The 18,977-nt window shown below is 45.5% G+C and overlaps 1 protein-coding gene across 2 annotated transcripts in view; it reads left to right on the forward strand.

Moving 5' to 3' along the window:
- Positions 1–18,977, forward strand: part of LOC111157509 (synapsin III) — a 508,652-nt gene that overhangs the window by 32,663 nt on the left and 457,012 nt on the right. Inside the window, exon 2 of one of the 2 annotated variants that reach the window (XM_022518973.1) lies at positions 3,287–3,734. In XM_022518973.1, the coding sequence (XP_022374681.1) occupies positions 3,424–3,734 (311 nt within the window). In that variant the 5' untranslated portion in view covers positions 3,287–3,423. Of the gene's footprint in view, positions 1–3,286; positions 3,735–18,977 lie in introns of those variants that run through there. The other variant, XM_022518974.1, reaches the window with a different exon arrangement.

The raw sequence follows: 18,977 nt of genomic DNA on the forward strand, positions 1-18,977 counted from the left end.
AAGTGGCTGCACCAACTTGCATTTCCACCAACAGTGGAAATGCAAGTTGGTGCAGCCACTTTGGAAAACAGTGTGGAGATTCCTTAAGAAATTAAAATAGAGCTTCCCTATGACCCTGCAATTGCACTACTGGGTATTTACCCCCAAAGATACAGATGTAGTGAAAAGAAGGGCCATCTGTACCCCAATGTTCATAGCAGCAATGGCCACATCACCAAACTGTGGAAAGAACCAAGATGCCCTTCAGTGGACGAATGGATAAAGAAGATGTGGTCTGTATATACTATGGAGTATTATGCTTCCATCAGAAAGGATGAATACCCAACTTTTGTATCAACGTGGACGGGACTGGAAGAGATTATGCTGAGTGAAATAGAGAGAGTCAATTATCATATGGTTTCGCTTACTTGTGGAGCATAAGGAATAACACAGAGGACATACGGAGATGGAGAGGAGAAGTGGGTTGGGGTAAATTGGAGGGGGAGACGAACCATGAGAGACTGTGGACTCTGAGGAATTAACTGAGGGTTTTGGTGGGGGGTTAGTGGGAGGTTGGGTGAGCCTGGTGGTGGGTATTGTGGAGGGCACATATTGCATGGAGCACTGGGCGTGGTGCATAAACAATGAATTCTGGAATACTGAAAAACAATTAAAAAATAAATAAACATTTAAAAAACAAAGCAATTCATTGAGAAAAAATATTTTCATAAATGATGCTGGAAAACTAGGTAAATGAACCCCACCTCACACCACTCAAAAAATCAAGTTTGGATGGATTATAGACCTAAACAGAAAAGCTAAAACTATTCAGTTTCTGTAAGAGTTTAGAAGACAATATCATCATGATCTTGGAGTTGGCAAAGGTTTTTAAAAGTGGATACAGAAAGATCTAATAAGAAGAATCTGGTAACTTGAACTTCATAAAATTTTAAACTTTTGTTTATCAAAACATCTACAGATTTATGTAACAGATTTCATATATGTACATATAAATATGTATACTTATGTATGTATACATTTTGTATGTACATATAAAATATTCCTAATAGCCAAAATACAGAAATGTAGTCTGATAATATAAATATTTTTCTTGTTGGAATGTTTTTATTTCAAGGAAACAACTTTTTGTAAGAGTTATTTTATTCTATCAAACTTCTGTTCACGAAGGACATGAAATGGCAAACCAAAGACAGAGAAAATGTTCACAATATGCATATCTGATAAAGGACTTATATCCAGAGCATATAAAGAACTCCTAGTCAAATAATACAAATCAATAATAAAAATATTAACAACCCACATTTTAAAAATGGGGCAAAGTCTTGAACAGATACTTCACCAAAGGAGATATATTAATGGCCAGTAAACCCATGAAAATTGCTCAACCTCCTTAAATATCAGAGAAAATTCATTAAAAATACAATTAGACACTATTTTACACCCACTGGAATGGCTAAGATTAAAGACTGACAACAACCAAATGTTGTGAAGGATGTAAAGCAACTGGAACCCTTAGGAGAAATGTGCAAACTAGCACAACGACTATGGGAAACTTTCTGATGGTTTCTTATAAAGGTAAACATACTTCTACCCTATGATCCAATAAATTTTCTTCTAGATATTTTCCTGAAGAAAAGTCTCCCCTTCACTCTCTTTTTCCCCCATTCTTTCTTTTTCCACAAAAATGCTTAAATAAAAGATCCTTATAACAATCCTAGTCATAATACCCTCCAACTGTAAGCATTTCAAATGCCCATCAACAGGAGAGGATATAAAAATTTGTGGTTTGAATCATCTGGTGGAGTGCTACTCAGAGACTGAAGAACAGAATGACTACCGATACATGTAGCCTAGATCAGTCTCAAAACCACTCTGTTGAGGGCAGGAAGCCCTTCAAAAAGATTAATACATATGATTACATTTATATGAAGTTTAAGAAGAGGTAAAATTAACATACAGGGACAGACATCAGAAGAGTTTTGTCTATGAGGATGTGTAGGTTGACCAGAAAGGGGCACAAGAGAACTTCCTGAGGCGGCATAAATATAATAAATCTTTCATCAGTGTATTCATATATCAAAACTCAAAGAAGTGTACACTTGAGAACTGTGCATCTCAGTGGAAGTAAATTTTACTTCAATAAAAATACAAAATAATCACAAAAACTATGAGTTTTTTGCATCATTTAAATAATTGCATAATTAGATCATCATATCATTTAAATAATCATTTTTCTCAATGGTATATCTAGATCTCAAGTGAATAATCTGATTTTTTTTTTATTAACTTTTTTTCTTCTGTTCAGAAAAGCAATACATATGTTTATTAGTCAGTCTGGGTTGCCATCACAAAATACCACAGACTGTGTGGCTTAAAGAACAGAAATTTATTTTCTCACAGTTCTGGAGGCTGGATGTCTGAGATCAGGGTCCCACTGTGATTGGTTTCTGGTGAGGGCCTCTTCCTTGCCTGCAGACAGCTTCCTTCTCCCTGTGTCCTCACTGGGTGGAGGGAAAGCAAGCTAGTGTCTCATTTTATAAAGCCATGAATCCCATCCTGAGGGCCTTACCCTCATGACCTCATGTAACTTCCATTACCTCCCGAAGACACCATCTCCAGTTACCAACGCATTAGGGGTTAGGTCTTAAACACATGGATTTGGGGGACACAGTTCAGTCCGCAGCAATATATATTCTAGAAAATTTGGAAAATATAGGTAAGTGGAAAGAAAAAGAAAAAGAAACCACATAATTGCATTACCCAAATATAATTATGGTTAACATTCCAGTGTATTTGCTTTCCAAAGTTATATTATCTCGTCCTTTATGTGGTTGTAGTCATTCTGTCCCAATAAACTTGTAGCATGACCTTCTTAATTACAAATGAATTATTTTCTATGGTACTAAAAACTCTTTATATGTACCCTCTTTTAATAGCCACAAAGGTTTTCAACTGAGTGACTGTGCTGTACTTTATTTATTCATTATTTTGTGACTGAAGGTTGGAATTCTTTCCAGTATCTTGCTAGTGTAAATAATGCCATGGAAAATATATCTGTGCAGGAGGCTTTTCCAGTAACTGAGATTCATTTCTTGGGATAGAATTCCAGAAAATCGAAATTATAGGTTAAAAGGTTATGCTCTAATTACATGTTGCCAAAGTCCTTTCCAAAAGGATGTCCCACTTTATATTGCCCCCAACAGTGGGGCAGGAAGGTGCCATATCTATTTGCTCTTAAGGGGTGGAGATCATTTCCACTAATGTGTGTGTTGGCTTGTTTCCACAGGTTAGCAAAGACAGCTGAAGCCGACTTGTGCAGGATTCCCCTGGCTCTTCTGTGACCTCCTCTCCCTGGTAGCCTGTGTTCTGGGCTTCACCTAAACAAGTCTGAGTAGGAACAAGCCATCTCTTCCATCCATAGCCATGAATTTCCTCCGGCGGCGCCTCTCCGACAGCAGTTTTGTGGCCAACCTGCCCAATGGCTACATGACAGACCTGCAGCGCCCAGACAGCTCCACCAGCTCCCCTGCTTCCCCAGCCATGGAGAGGAGGCACCCACAGCCCCTGGCAGCCTCCTTCTCCTCTCCAGGATCTAGCCTCTTTAGTTCCTTCTCCAGTGCCATGAAGCAGACCTCACAAGCCCCCTCAGGGCTGATGGAGCCTCCAGGTCCCTCTGCTCCCATTGTTCAAAGGCCCAGGATCCTATTGGTCATCGATGATGCCCACACAGATTGGTAAGCCAGAATCTGTAGGTGCTTCCACCTATGGGCAAGAGAGAAAATGGGGCTTCTCTCAGTCCTGGGGCAGCGTGGGGGGGGTGGGGAGCTGAGAGGCTTTGTGGTATCAGAGACTAGCCCGAGGGGAAAAAAACTATGTTTATCATGTGGTTGTTCCATGCCAGGCACCATGGCATCTGCTTTTTGCTTTACATTTATAGATCCCAATCCCTTACCTGTAAATCTAAAACCAAAAAGCTCTGAAAACTGAAAAATATTTTATAATCCATTTGGCAACAAAGCTTGGTCTGAGGGAAAGTGAGATTATAATAGTCTTCATTATACTACTCACTGTGCTTGACCATATGATCTACTGCAAGCTTAGTTTACATCTTAATACATTTGCTGTGGGGGTGCTGTCTAGAGCTCATCGGGAGTATTACATAATATATGGTATGTGTGCCATATTACCTTCCTAAAAATGGAAAACTTTAAAAATCTAGAATAACTCTGGCAAGTTGCTTACTATCTTTCAGCCTCAGCCATCCTCTGTCCATTCAGTTAGGTTGCTATGACGGTAAAAGAAACGAACACAAGGCCCGTGGTCCTTATCTAACACCCTTGGGACCAGAGTCCCTGGGTTTGTATCCCAGGTCTTCCATGTACTGGCAGTCTGGCTCCAGAACCTCTTAACACCAAGCATGCGCAGAGACGATGTTGGACATGCCAACAGATGGTAAGCTCTCCAGAGGCAGAGACTAGGCACATGTGTCAAGGTCATTGCAGCAGTTGTACCACAAGCAGTTACTAGTACCAGTCAAGTGTAAGTCACAGTCTTAGGTGCTCAAGTGAGTGGTGAACAGACCCTGTTCACATGGATCTGGACAGTTGTAGAATAGGGCTCTATACCAAATTTTTGGTAGAGGGGAGTGATAAATAGTATCAGTCCTAATTTGAGGCATAGAATTTGCCGTCCAGGAAATAAGTCCAAATGTGGAGACATGGAGGCACTCCATCCAGAGCATTTCTGACAGACCCATATAAGATCATGAGGCTGGAGGGCAAGGTTGCATGCATGTGTCTCCAAAGGCCGCCACATCGTAGGCTCTCAGGAAATACGTCTTAGGTGAATAAATTAATGCATCCTGTTCACTGAGCATGCCGGAAGCTCTGCTGTTCTCACATGCATGTGTGTACTCACATTCATTCCTTCAGAAGTTAACTCAGGCTGGGAACGATTGAGCCTGTGCTTTGGAGTGGGATATTTATAGCGTGTAATACATATTCAGTACAGTCAATATGGGAGCATGTTCAGCAGGTGTAGATAGCAGTCTTTACTTTCTTGCTAAGAAATCAGTTCATCTTAAGCAAGATGGTTATGTGCACGGCCTTTGTTCTGATCCAGTGTGCATTATCTTCGGTGTTGCTGCTTGCTTGAAGCTTGTCATCATGAAGCCTTGCTTATCTGTTTGTGCGCTTATGTTAAAAAAAGCACCATCTTTATGTCCCGAGCGTAGCGGTTGATTTCTGCAGAGATATTGCTTCCAGGCACTCTTGCCTGTACAATTCTGCTGCCTGTCCACCCAGTAATCAAAATGCCTGCACGGCCTTTGCAGTCTTCTTGTTTCTTTTTAACCCAGTGCTTGACCTTGATTTGGAGCATTCTCTGCCATGTTATCTCTAGCTCAGTCAGGGTTTGCCATGATATGGCAGTGGTCAGGGGTTATTTTAAAAACCTGTTTGTCAGGGAACTTACTCTCTGTATGGAGGTTGAGCTGATAAATGACAGCATAGTACAATGGTGAGGAACACAGACTTCAGAGTTAAGCCGTCTGGATTCAGATCCCATCTCTACCCCATAGTAGCTGAAGGACCTTTGCAAGTTACTGCACCTAAATGTCAATAAGATAGTATCTACCTTGTAGAGTTAAAGTATGTAATTGGGTTAAAATCTGAGTTACTGTAACGTGCTTAGGATGTGTCTTATAGACAGTAGTTGCTACTTAGGTGTATGTCACTGTTGGAGACTATTTGTGACCTTCTATGCAACATTAGTCATCCTGATGGCAGCCCCTTATAGGCATCTTTATTTAATCTCTTCATCCCCAATAATGGGCAGAGTGGATTAGGACTGATCTCAGTGTGCAGAGTTTTCTATTAATCACTCATGCCTATTAGCTCCTAAATGATAAAGTTGCATCTTACGAATCTCTGTCCTCCTGGTGTCCATGGGGTAAGTAGTATAGTGTAGGGGCACAGTGAATGAGGTTGAAATGCAGTGAATGGCCTCACCCAAGTAACATTTATTTACTATTATTTGGAGTTTTTATTTAAATTCCAGTTAGTTAACATACAGTGTTATATTAGTTTCAGGTGTACAATATAGTGATTCAACACTTCCATACATCATTCTGTGCTCATCATGACAAGTACACTCCTTAATCCCTATCACCTATTTCTCCTATCCAAGTAACATTTACATTTTACTTTAGTCTTCTCTCTAATCCACAGGTATGACTAATGGGTGAATTTTAAAGTGCATACTGAGGGGGGACACAATTTTGGCTTAGAGGAATGTTTCCCAGTCTCTTTCAATCACGCCTGTTATACTCACACTTTAATTAGGCCTCAAAAGCAACAATCCTCTTCTTGCCCCTCAGTAGGTAATAAAGGGGAGAAAGGGGAAACTGACACTCATTAACTTACCTGGAACCTGGTTCTGCATCCATTGGACATTTGTGATAGAGACTTCCTGCCTGCAGACATACCAGCTTTTCCTGCAGAACTACACCTTAGATTCTTCTCCAACTTCCTGTCGTCTCTGAATCTTAATACATTTCCAGCTTTCTCCAGATCCATGCAGGCTGCCTAGGAATCCCAGTCCTCTTCTGCAGAGGATTGCCTGTCCCCGGCCACCAGGAGTGGCCAGCAGGTGGCGAGCCAGCCCCACTGTCCTGGGGTGGCTTTGGCAGAGCCTGGGCTGCCTGAGTCAGCCCCCGCCCAACCCCTCCTCCATTGTGCAAACTGTCTCCTGAGAGGAAGAAGTTGTTAAAGGGGAGAAGCCAGTTCACAGGCCCCTTTCCCCTCCCTCTTTGAGATGATAATGAAGGGAGAGATAGCCACTGTCTAGACTGCGAGTGAACCCACCAGGAACAATGCTGCTCCCTTTTCTCCCTTCTCAGCCCCAGATCCTCTGTCTTCCCATTCTGGGTCCTGGGCTTTCCTGCAGAATCAGGTTTCCTTGTAGCTAGAGAATTTGCAAGAAACTCCCTCTCTCCCCCTCCTGGTAGAGGCCAGTTTGATACTCTGGACCAGCCTGGGCCCCCCAAGGACTATCTGATACCTGCCCAGTGACCTGGGGGGAAGGACCTTTCATCCTTGGAGGAGAAACAGAGGGATACTTTGCTGAGAAACACAACTCATGGCAGGGCTTTTTAAGATCCCACCACCTTTTGGAGTTGGACCTGGAAGAGCCCAGCTAGGACAGTGGTGTTTGGGGAACTTTGGGCCAGCTCAGTAGTAGGTCTGAACTCAAGTTGGTGCTGTCCTTTGGGTTGAGGGGCGATCAGTCAATCTTGAGAACCACAAGGGAAAGGAGAAATAAAATAAATGGATGTTAAACTCAGTATTCTTCAGCCCTACTGCCTGTCCACTCATTCTCTTGCCTAGAATTTTCAGCAGCCTCAGTGGTCCCGGGCCTCCAGTCTTGACTTCCTGGTTAACTTCCATGTTACCTTTGGTGGTAACCAAAGGGTAATTTTTTTTGAAACACAGACTTGATCAGATTGCTCCCACCACGCATCCCCTATTATAATCCTGTGTTGCTGCATCATTGCCCTCAAATTTAAATCAAGTCATCAGCTTGCTTGCCTCCCTCTAATTCTGTCTCTAGCTCCACTTCCTGCTGTACTCTTTATTCTACAGAAATAACAAACAGCCTGTAGTTCTCAAACACATTTGCTTTAGCACCTTCTGTTCCCTGCTACCTGGAATACCCTTCCCTATCTTGTTCACTTGTCCAATTTCCATTCATCCTTAAAAGCCTGCTCAGGTGTCACCTCTTTTGTGAAGTCTTCCCTGACACACTGCATCCTGCCAACAGTGCTGACAGTCACCTCCTTTATTTAACTTAGAGCATTTTGCATTGTGCTACAGTAATTTCACACTGTGTTATCATTGGCTGTTAGGTGGCTGTCTTTTCTGCCCAAACAAGGCCTGTGTCTTGTTCTTCCTTATATTCCTGGTGCTCAACACACAGTCGGTGTTCAATTAGCATTGTCATTGCCCCCCTCCAGTCCAATGAGGGTAATTTTTAATGGGCATAATGAGGCCTGAAACTCACCTTACCTTGAAAGTCAGCAATATAATACATAGAGTCGAGGGGTTTCAGTTTTTATTCACCTATGTATAAAATCTTGGCTCTTTATTTTCCAGTGTGGGAGTAACTGTAAGACTGCTATTTGAGACTGTTAAAAGAAAGTTGGCACAAAGCTTTTTTATTGCCCACTGAATATACCAGAACCCCAGGTTTGATTTTGAAATCAAAACATTGAACGCGACAAAAAAAAAGATTGCTCATATTCAGGCTTGGGTTGGGTGTACCTCCCTGCTCATGGTTTTGCCTATAAGCTCTCCAGAGCCTGGAGGAAGTTGAGTAACAGGGTGTTGAGGTGAGGGGATAGAAGCAGCTAAGCCTTTGCCCCCAACCCCTCCCTCCAGTAGCTTGTGGAACTCTGGCTCTCCTCTCCTCTTACCTCACCCATGGCCTTGTTCCCAGAATGTCTGCTATTCCATTTCAACAATGATCTATTGTTACCTTCCCTTCAATTCTCTACCCTTCCCTATGTCTCTTTTTTCTTTTATTTGTTGGGGAGGAAATGAAGAAAGTACTCTTGGTTTGAAACACCCCTCTGCTACTGTCCTTCCAGCCTAGAGTGTATCAGGCTACACTGTCCTCCTAAATAATGATCGGTGATACCCACTAAGGTACCTTGTGCCTTTTTACATTCACCAAGAGATGCTGTATGATAATTTGTGTCCCCACCACCACCCTACCCCACCCACTCCCAGATGGTATATTTGCATCTCAGTGCCTACAACAGGGCAGGCAGTTAATTAGGAAATGTCTGATGACTGAATGAGTGACTTTGGAGGTGATAATTTATTTGATAATGACAGGTGGAGATGGTGACAGTGAAACTAAAGAGTGACTTTGGTGACATTCTGAAATCTCCTTTTTCCCCTCTCATCTCATACTCAATCCAACAGAAAGTCACAGTAGTCACATGAGAGCATTTACACCCCAGAAACTGGCAAATGCTACAAAACAGGGCTTTCAGTTCTCTTCACAGAGCTGGTTATTAATCATTTGCCAAGAGAGCTCTTGTCATAGTCACTTCCTGAGTTGCCTAGGGGGTATTATACAGGTGAGGAAGCAGAACACAGAGACCATGCACCTGCTCAAGAAAGAACAGGTGGGGGTGGCTAGGGTGGGACTTGAACAGGTCTAACTTCTTAAAAGGCATTTCTAATGGCACTACAGTTCCTGCTGACCCCTGCACAGGACTTCAGTGTTTGGCACAAGGTAGATGCTGAAAATTCTTGGTCAAAAAATGAACAGATGCACAGATGAACAAACTATGAGCTCTTTGGGGGTGGGGTCATGTCTTCATCATTGTCACGTGGCAAACATTTGTGTACTTTCCACCTCCAGACATTGTGCTAAATAGTTTTCATAGTTTTCTAATTCTATCCTCCCAACAACTGTATGGAATACTTTTACTATTCTCATTTTATAAATAAGGAAAACTGAGGCTCTGAGCCCAAAATCAAAATGGATGTCAGTGGCATCTGGGATTCATCTCGGACCATTCTGGACACCCCTGTTCCTTGTCTTTTTTCCTACTCCTACCAGAGCACAAGCCCTCCTGTGCTGTGTGTGAGGGCACTGGCCTGCAGAGCCTGCTTGGGAGGCTCACACATGTACACACACCCACACACGCCCAGTGTCTGAGAGCAGTGGGAGGAGACAGAGTGGCAGGACTCCATGTAACAGCACTGCAGCCAAGCACAGGATCCCGGTGACCTCACCCTCGGAGGAAAGTGCCCCACCTCAAGCCAGGCAGCTCCACCCTGCTGGAGTCCTGTGGGCAGCTGGAACGATAAGGTGCCAGGAGGAAAAGAGGTTCCTGTAGCCATCCAGACACTTGTGATCTCAGGTTTGGGAATTGGATCCTTTGTAGAAATTGCCTTTGGGCTATTTTCCTCTTTTTAAGGCTCTAGCAGGATCTTTTCTGCTCTTTCTCCTGGTGTTTTGATATTAAATATGTGATTTCCTAACACATGTCAGACATGTTTCCCAAGAGTGTTAAAATGGGAAGGGAGATAAAATGCAGAGAACTCGGGGCTGGCAGGTGGCAGGTCAGTACTGAAGTCCCAACTCTGCCAGTCACCAGCTCTGTGGTCTTGGCCAAGCTGCTTTACATTTCTGAGCCTCAGTTTCCTTATCTGTAAAGTGGGGACCATAATGCCACCACTGTCATCATACCACTGAGCTCACAGGAATGTTAAAGGCTCCAGTTAAAAGCCCGTTGTTCCTCTCCCTCCCAACTGTTGTCCTATGTGTCCAGTTTGTTTGCCTGTGCTATATGGTCCTATGCCAGAGCACAAGCTCCAGGAGGGTAAGGCTTAAACAAGCCTCCCTTGTTTGAACACCATATTGTCTGAGGCTAGCACAGTACCTGGCACAAGGTAGGATAGGCTACACAGATGCTTTAATCAACAAACAAATAGATGCTCTTGCCAGAGGCTGACACTACTGTTATGGGAGAGTTCAGGGTCAAGGACGCCCTAGGGAGAGTCTTTCTCAGAAAACACTCAGCTGCCCTGGAATTCAAGAGTACCTGATGTCCAGGCTTTGCCCAAGGCTCCCCCTTGTTGTTCAGCTGGTAGCTCAAAGGCTCCAGGCTCCACTTGGGCTGAACTGCTTCAGGCTGTTTTGACTGAAGACATGAGGACTACAGGGCATCTTGGCAGGCTCCTTCAAGCCTTGCAGTGGGCCTAATTGGCCCCATCGGGACCAGGACATTCTGCTTCCCGCTGTGCCACCTACAGGGGGGGTATTTGAACTCAGAGCTGGCATCACCAGCAGTGGCTTTGGGGTAGGGTTGCTATATTCATCAAATAAAAATACAAGACCCTCAGTTAATACTTAGATAAATAGTGAATCTGTTTATCTCCTGCAATATTTGGTGTAGACTTATATCATAAATAGACACTTATACGTATAGAATTGTTGGTTATTTACCCTTGGTTATTTACCCAAAATTCGAATTTAAGTGGATAACCTGTATTTTATCTAGATAACCTGCTTATGGGGGATGACAATGAGAAACAGTTGCCACCATCTCAGTCCTGCTAACATGGGCCCAGTGAGAGGCTACCCTTTGCACTTCCTTGCTTTCTGGTTGGAGAACCAAAGCAGGCCCCCCAACTAACCCCATTCTCAGAGAGCAGTTTTCCCCACCTGTAACAATGACTGAGGATTGTCAGTCACCAGCAGGGAGGGAGCAAAACTAGTAGACAGTCCCAAGGCAGACTGCCTGGATCTCTTCTCCCTCTCACTTACATGACCTTGGGAAGTCTGACCTCCGAACTTCACATTCTTCAGCTATGAGGCAGGGCCATAGTATATCTTTTGTGAAAGGTCATTGAAAAGATTAGAGATGATGGCACAGGTGGGGCTGATACAGGGCTTAGCTTGTCATAACAGGCACTGAAATGGTAACTGTATTAACAATTAATTGCAATTACTAATTGCTGATGAATATAATGGTGCTGGAAGCCAGGGGGAAGGAAGCCACTTGGCATACTTCTCAGTTCAGCTGGATAGGCTCAAGGGCTGTCTTCCAGGAGCCCTGGAGGAGGGGTGTCTGGATGCTGGTAAGCTGGCAGGCACTCTACTGTGAGGATGAGAAGATGGAGGCCTGGGTTGGTCCCCTCCTCCTAGACTTGCTTGTGGGGCTCACAGCAGAGACACATACCTCTCTGTTGAAGACAGGTGGTTCTGGGAAACAGAATCTCCCCCCACCACTTCCTCTGTCACTAAACCTCTCCTTGAACAAGGCAGGCCTTGGCTATTGCTAGTGAGGACGTGCAGGGATGGAAGGGAGAGGGAGAAAGGAAAGGCCTAATGTCACCTTCCTCCTCACTTTATTCACACAGGCCATCCAGCACCACCTAGAGTGGCTCTGGACTTCTGGACTCATCCCTCCCACTCTGGGCACCTGCCCTGCAATCCTGCCCCTCCCCCTTGCTGCCCTGGCCCTGGCCCTGGGGGAGGGGGAAGGGCCTTGGGCATTCCCCAGCAGCCTGCCTAGTCGCCTGGAGACAGGCTCCGTTTTCCCAGGCCCGGCCCCTTTTATCAGGGAGACAATGTACGCACACAGTGAGGGCCTTGTGTGGCACCCAAGCCCCAAGCCCTTTGACTTGAGGAATTTTTCAAGTGCTGACCTCTCTCCGTGAGGTCTTCCTGCTGTCCAATCCTGAGGCCTGGTGCTCCTGCTGTTTCCTACCCAGCTCTTTCAGGGAGAGAGAGAGGGAGGGGGAAAACAGTGAAGAGCTGTCTCTTGCCTGGTAGAGTCTTCACCCTCTGAAACTGGCTAGAATATCTGGGGAAAATGTCTTTGAGCAGAAGGGAATGTGGGGAGAAATCTGATAGATGCTGTTTCTTCCAGATTACTCCCTTCTCTATTGATGCTATGCGATCATAGTGGAGCCACTGTTCTCTCTGGGCCTCAGTTTCCTCTTAAGTCAAATGATGATGGACTAAGATCACATTCCCCAAAATACGGTTTCTATCAGAATGACATTCAGATTCCCAGGCACCACTCTACACCTTCTGTAATAGTTAGAGTTCTTTGTTTGAAAGAAAAAGAAATAGACTTTGGCTGACTTAGTCAAAATGGGGGTGTATTGAATCTGGGAGGCTCACAGAATCAAAAGGAGATATGAAAACCCAAGTCTTAGAAAGACCAAGACCCAGGGCTCTTCTGGGCTCTAGGAGGCTGGGACTTGCAGTCAGCCTTCTCTAGAGAAGTCAGCTCCTGTTTCCCCCAGCCATGTGCCTCTCCGCTCTCAAATCAAATTCCTGAGGAAGAACAAACCTGGCTGGTTCCACAGTGTGTTCTGGGACATTCCCACCAAAACTGTGTACCACAGAGCTGCTTGGTTCCTTCAGTACAAATGCAGATGGAGGTGCTGTTGCTGGATGTTCAGATGGGTGCAAGACAGGCCACAGTGCAGTGTGCCCTTAGAACTACTAAATCAATGGAGCTGGGAAACTATATTTTTTTTAAAATGATGATGAGCCAAGTTTAGAAACCATTGAGTTAGAGGACTTCGTTCATGTGGCTTCCAACTGGTAGAGCTGGGAACAGTAGGGCCACCTACACTAGAGATCTATTTCAGCTCAATATATGGAATGGCGAAGATCACCAGAGATCAGGTGGGCTGCTTAGTGACAGAGTGAGCTCCCCATCATTTGCAGGCGTTCAGGCATAACTGGGCTGGCCATTTGGGAAGAATGTTACAGAAGAGGCCTGACTATAAAGGTGTTGGCCTATAAGCCCTTATAGGACTCTTGAGCCTAAAGCTTTGTGTTCTTTCCTCTGTGACTTTATGTCTTACTTCTCTGACCTTGTCTTGCTTTTCTCCAAAGATCTCAACTGTTCACCTTGTGAGTCTCCCCTCTTCCTCCAAAGCATGGTTTTCTTGCCCTGGTCCTCTGAATGACCTTTTCAGTGGAGTCCCTCAGATGCCATGGCTTTCTTAGCAATAGCTGTTTCAGTACTGGAGTCTACACACTTCATCCAGCCTGGTTACAGCCTTGCCCTGGGGGAGGCAGGTCACTGGGCAGATGCCAGCCTCATTACAGAACGTCTCCTCTCCTGGGGCCTGTGGAAGCCTGCCTAGGATGTGTTCCCTTGGCAGGAGGGAAGCTGTCTGTGATGGCAAGAGAGAGGATAGTGCTTTGTGTCCATTTTCCTGGCCTCCCACCCTTGATCTGCAGGAAGGGTAAGAGTGCAGGTTTCCTGAAGATTTGCATTGAGCTAATTGCCATCTTCAGAATGGACTTAGTTAAATTAGGGGTTGCATGTGCAGCTGCTTATAGGAGACAAGATGGTCGATGAGTGAAGGGGCAGGTGGTAGGAAAAGGCACAACCATAGAGAAATATTTCCCTGCTGCAAGGAAAACAACAACACATGCTTTATGGCAAATGGTTATCTGCCACTTGGTTTCAGCTTCAGCAAGACGACAGAAAATTGGGGACTGTGTTGTGCATGAGAACTGGCGTCCCCTCCGAAGGCAGCTGCTGCTGTTCATTCACCCAGTTGTTACCATGCAAGAATAAGGGGCTGGTGTTGCCAAGTCATTGATTTTTCAAGGGCAGTCAGAAATCTGAATTTTTATATGAATTTTCTATTTTAAAATTGTAAGCATACAATTTAAGTCCAAAATAAGACTGTGGACTTCATGAAGTTTACCAGTCAGTAACTTCTGATTTAAAGAGGACATGAGTCAGGATAAATATGCAGTCTATCTCTTCTTCTGGGTATGTCTTCCAGCTAGATTGTATGCAGCATGATGGCAGGAGGGTTGTTTTGGTTAGTACAATACCTAGGGTCTAGCACAGTCCTGGGCACATAGTGAACCTTGGATAGGTGGGTGGATGGATTGGTGGATGGGGGGGTAAATGGGTGGATGGGTGGATGGATGAAGGGAGGAAGAGAAGGAGGGAAGGATGGATAGAAAATAACTTTTCTCAGCCTTTTCCTTCTGTGCCCTGTTCTTTATACTTTGAGAGGCCCCACACCCTCTTTCTAAATCAAACACTTAATATTCTCATGTGCCCTTCTCATCCTCCTCATACCATTTAAATCCCTTTTCTGGAATGACCAGATATTAGTCATTTGCACCTTGGTATGAATTACCTTTTCAGTGTATTACCTTTCCCATGGGCATTTCCCCAGATGGGCTCTTAGAGGATGCTCAGTAAATGTATGTTTGGTGAGGGGATGGCTTAGCCTTCTAAATGTTAACAAACTCTCTTTGTGTAATAAAGATTGTGGACTTTCAGATATCCTTAAGAATGAGGGTGACACAGTGTAGTGTCTTTGGCAATGAAAGGGATAAGGACTGAGATGACATTCTAACCTGATTTCTACTGTTAATGGTGAGTGGGTGGCTGATGACTTTGTTTGCCCTAAAGGCCTGTACTGGGGAGGAAGAGGAGATCCCAGAGAGTTGTCCAGGCAGGTTTCCATTATGCTAGACTTCATGAAGCAGGAGTTCTATTTAGAGCAAGGAAGATGTTGCCCCTTCCTCCTCTTGGAGAGTGGAAATGACAGGTCACTTCCCCAGGGACACACCCAACAGACCTCAGCCCTCTCCCCATCCTGGTGAAGGTCAGGAGGGAAAGAGATGAGCGTTAAACACCTGCCATATGTCAGAATGTGTCAGAGATAGCATTCCTGAGCACTTACAAATGAAATGGGCTTGGGAAGGTTGATGTCTGTCTGAAGCAGCACTAGGAAATAAATAGCAGAGCTGGACAGGACCCGAGTCTGTCTCTGATGCTGGCAATGCCCATCGACCTCTTTACCTGGAGAGGAGAAGTTCCACCTTTGCAGCCCACCAGTGAGCAGCACACTTACTAGCACATTTTTGGGCAGGTTCCCAGAGTCCTCCAAATCTGCATCCTCACTTAAGCCTCATACTAACCCTGTGGGTAGTCTTCCTGTCCCTGTTCTACAGATGATGAGGCAAGGGTTTGTCCAGAATCATGTAGCAGGTGCCCCAGCTGCCAGCTCAGATCTGGGTCTTCTGCTCTATGCCTGTTGCTCATTTTTCCCACACAATTAGAATATGCCCCAGGAGAATTCATCACCTCCCTGAGCACCCCCAGCACCTGCCCAACTCATTTGCCCTTGTCTGTGCCTTTCACACATACACATCCAGACCCTCTCACATTCATCTTGGTAGCCCTAGGCCCTGGCAAAGAAGAGGCCCCAGATATTGGATACATGGATGGATGAACTGGACCACTCCCCAGGGAGTGACCCCTGCCCCAGAGATGGGCTGAGCTGGATCTTTGGGCTAATGCCCTGTGTGGTCATGGTCTATTTATGAGTCTCTCCTTCCTGTTAGGTGGTAAGCCCCCCAGAAGCCAAGAACTACTTAGAGGCTACAGGCCCTGGCACACAGTAGATGATCAATAAATATGTATTCGGCTTCTTCTGAAGAAGCCTTCCGTGACAACCTGAGTGAGATCTCCCCTGCTCCTCACATCTTGTCCCCTATCCTTTTGTGCATTTTATTCTCAGTACTCACCAGTTCTTTTTCACCTGGTTGGTTTTCTGACTTTTCTGGGAGCATGAGCTTCCCAAGAACAGGCAGCATGTCAGCCTTTTCCCCTTATGTCTGGTAGGGTCCCTGGTCCTTGGGAGGCTCAGTAGATAGTTGTGAATGGTGACCAGACCTACCCATGAAAATCTCCTTTCCTGTTGCCGTCAGAAGCCAAGGAAGGGACATTTGTCACATCCTGTGGCTTTGGGCTCTAGTTCCTTACCTCCACAGATCCCCATATGGGTGCAAGGGGCCTGGCCACCCTCAAAGGGTCCCTCCCCTGCCTGACTCACTGGAGTTCCCTAATTGCAAGGTGGGATGGAGACGCTGGACCTTCCTTGGAGGATCCCCTCTGGCAGACCCGCCAGGCAGGTTAGCTGTATTTTTGAGTAAATAAAGGAGCTAGAACGGATCTCCAAATTGGACCTTTGTGTTCAAAGGTCCTGCTTTTGTCACACCTCCCTCTAGCCAAGGTGCCATTTGACTCTCCTCATCTTACTGACTGGGGAAGGCTTGAGCATGTCTACCTTCAGTGGTTTCCTGCATGGTCCATACTCCATCTCACCCTGCTTAAGTCCAGGCCACAAATAAGCAATGGATATGCTGCATCAGAAACACGAGACTCCCTTCCTGGGGCCAGGTTCCTACATCCCTGCCCTCCTTCCCCTTACAGGGGCCACCTATGGGAAGAGGGCTATGCCTGAGACAGAACCTTCCTGACCCCTCCTGCCTGGGAAAGGCATAGCCAAAGCCCAGCCACATTGACTCTACATCCCAGACACATTTATTAGGAGGGTGCCGCTTGGACACAGGTGGATCCTGTTTGCACTAATTCTCCTCTTCCTTCTGCCCCTGCTGTCGCCATGAAAGAACTCAGTACCCGCTCCTCATAAATCTCTCTCACACACCACATCCCGCCTCCCCAAACTTGGGATTTCCCACCCCAGGCAGTGCTGGTTTTATAATATTCTCCTTCCTGGTGCCTCTGATGTGGCAGTAAAATATGAGACCACCCACAGAGAAGGAAGCTTCCTGGAATCAAGAGTTTCCCCCACCCCCTTCCCAAGGCCGAGGCCTTGAGTGATTGGCTGGGATATTCAGGGAGCTCATTATAGGAATAAACATATTAGGGCATTGGGAAGAGGTCTGCATTAGGGAGACCGCCTTCAGGCACAGTGAGGCCCTCCATTTTGCCTGAGGTCAAACAGCCAGGCAATTACAAAGGCGGCAACCCCAGCCCCCAAGGCATCTAAAATTCCAGACCATCCCTACCCTTCCCTCTGCCAGACAGGACTGTTCAGAGGCAGCTCAAGCCTGAATGAGCCCCCGGCAAGGAGGCAGCAGTCTGTGTGGCCTGTCAGGAGACAGACTTCTGACTCCCAGCCAGGCAGGGGGATGGACTGCCTGACCCTCAGCTTCAGCCGGAGTCCGTCTGCCAGGCTTTGCAGTAAACATTCCAGAGATGGGCAAAACAAGTGTTTCTCCTGGGAAGGTGAGGCCTTGTGAAGGCCAGAGCTGCTTGGGTGGTATCGGTGTAGTGTAAAGTGTTCTGCGTTCTGGTTAGAATCGAGTTGAGGGCTACCCGTCATTCAGGTTGGACACTGTACAAGGACCCCACATTGTAATCAGTGGAGATTTGTAAATGTACTACAACGGTGTACCAGTAGATGACAGTAAAGTGTCTTGAGGACAGGATATGCAGGGCTTATCCCTAGAAGAAGTTACTCATTTACCCAGTGACCAAACACTTGTTAAATGTGCCTTGTGCCCTGGCACTTGGTGCCAGATACTGGATTCAGTGAGCACTGAGACACGGTTTCAGGTTTCCAGGAGCTCTCAGACTAGGTGTGTGGGGTCAAGGTAGAGACAAATACCGTGTGGTTACAACAGGGAGTGATAGGTATTTTAATAGTTGTTAGTATAGGATGCTATGAGAACCCCAAGGAGGAACACCTAACCTGGCCTCACTGGCGCGGGGTGTTGGGGGGGGGAGGACGGGAGCACTTTCAAGGAAAACTCGATAGAGAACGTGAATGAAGATCTTGGAGGCACCAGCCAGGCAGAGAAGAGCAAGAAGCCATCCTAAGCAGAGAGAACAGCCTGTGCAAAGGCTCAGAAGCGTGAAGTGTAGGACGAGGCTAGAGAATCCCAGGAAGTTGCCTGTTTCTGTGACGTGGGCAGAAAACCAGAGGAGAAATGGGTCAAGGTTAGCTGGATCCAAATCATGAAGGACAAGGAGGGTCTGAACTGAATCCCCAGAATCTTTAAGTTCAAGATCTAAGTCACCGGTGCCCCTTAGAGATTTAATGTGTCTTTGAACAAGGACCTCTCCATCTGGAATATGTAGGGACTGATCCCCACCCTACCTACTCTCAGGGTTGACATTAGGGTCAAATAGGAGGAGGGATGTGAAGGTAAATGCAGGCCTTATATACCGACGGCGTCTGTTTATTATTATTATCAACACCCATCTCTCATGGCACTGGTGGAACAGATCAAAGTGAAGTAAATCACATTTCTGTTTTGTAACCTCTGTGAGGGCAAGATTATGTTTTATTTGTGGATCCCAACCACATGATACCCACAGGCACAGAGAAAACAGTCAGTAGTTCTTTGTTGTTGATTCTGTTTTAGGCCCTGGGTTATGTACTTTGGAGATGACTATGTGCAGGAACTTTTCTGAATACTTTATACATCTTCTCTTGGTTAATCTTTACAACAACCCGTGAGTTAGTTACTAGTATCAAACCAACTTCCCAAATATGGAAACTGAAACACATGGAGGTTGAGTAAGTTACCCAAGGTTACACAGTGAGTGGTAGCGCTGGGATTGCATCTCTGTGGTTGCCCTGAGT

The sequence above is a fragment of the Enhydra lutris genome, unplaced genomic scaffold, assembly GCF_002288905.1.
Source record: "Enhydra lutris kenyoni isolate GAN:26980312 unplaced genomic scaffold, ASM228890v2 scaffoldscaffold55, whole genome shotgun sequence".
Classification (NCBI taxonomy): Eukaryota; Metazoa; Chordata; class Mammalia; order Carnivora; family Mustelidae; genus Enhydra; species Enhydra lutris.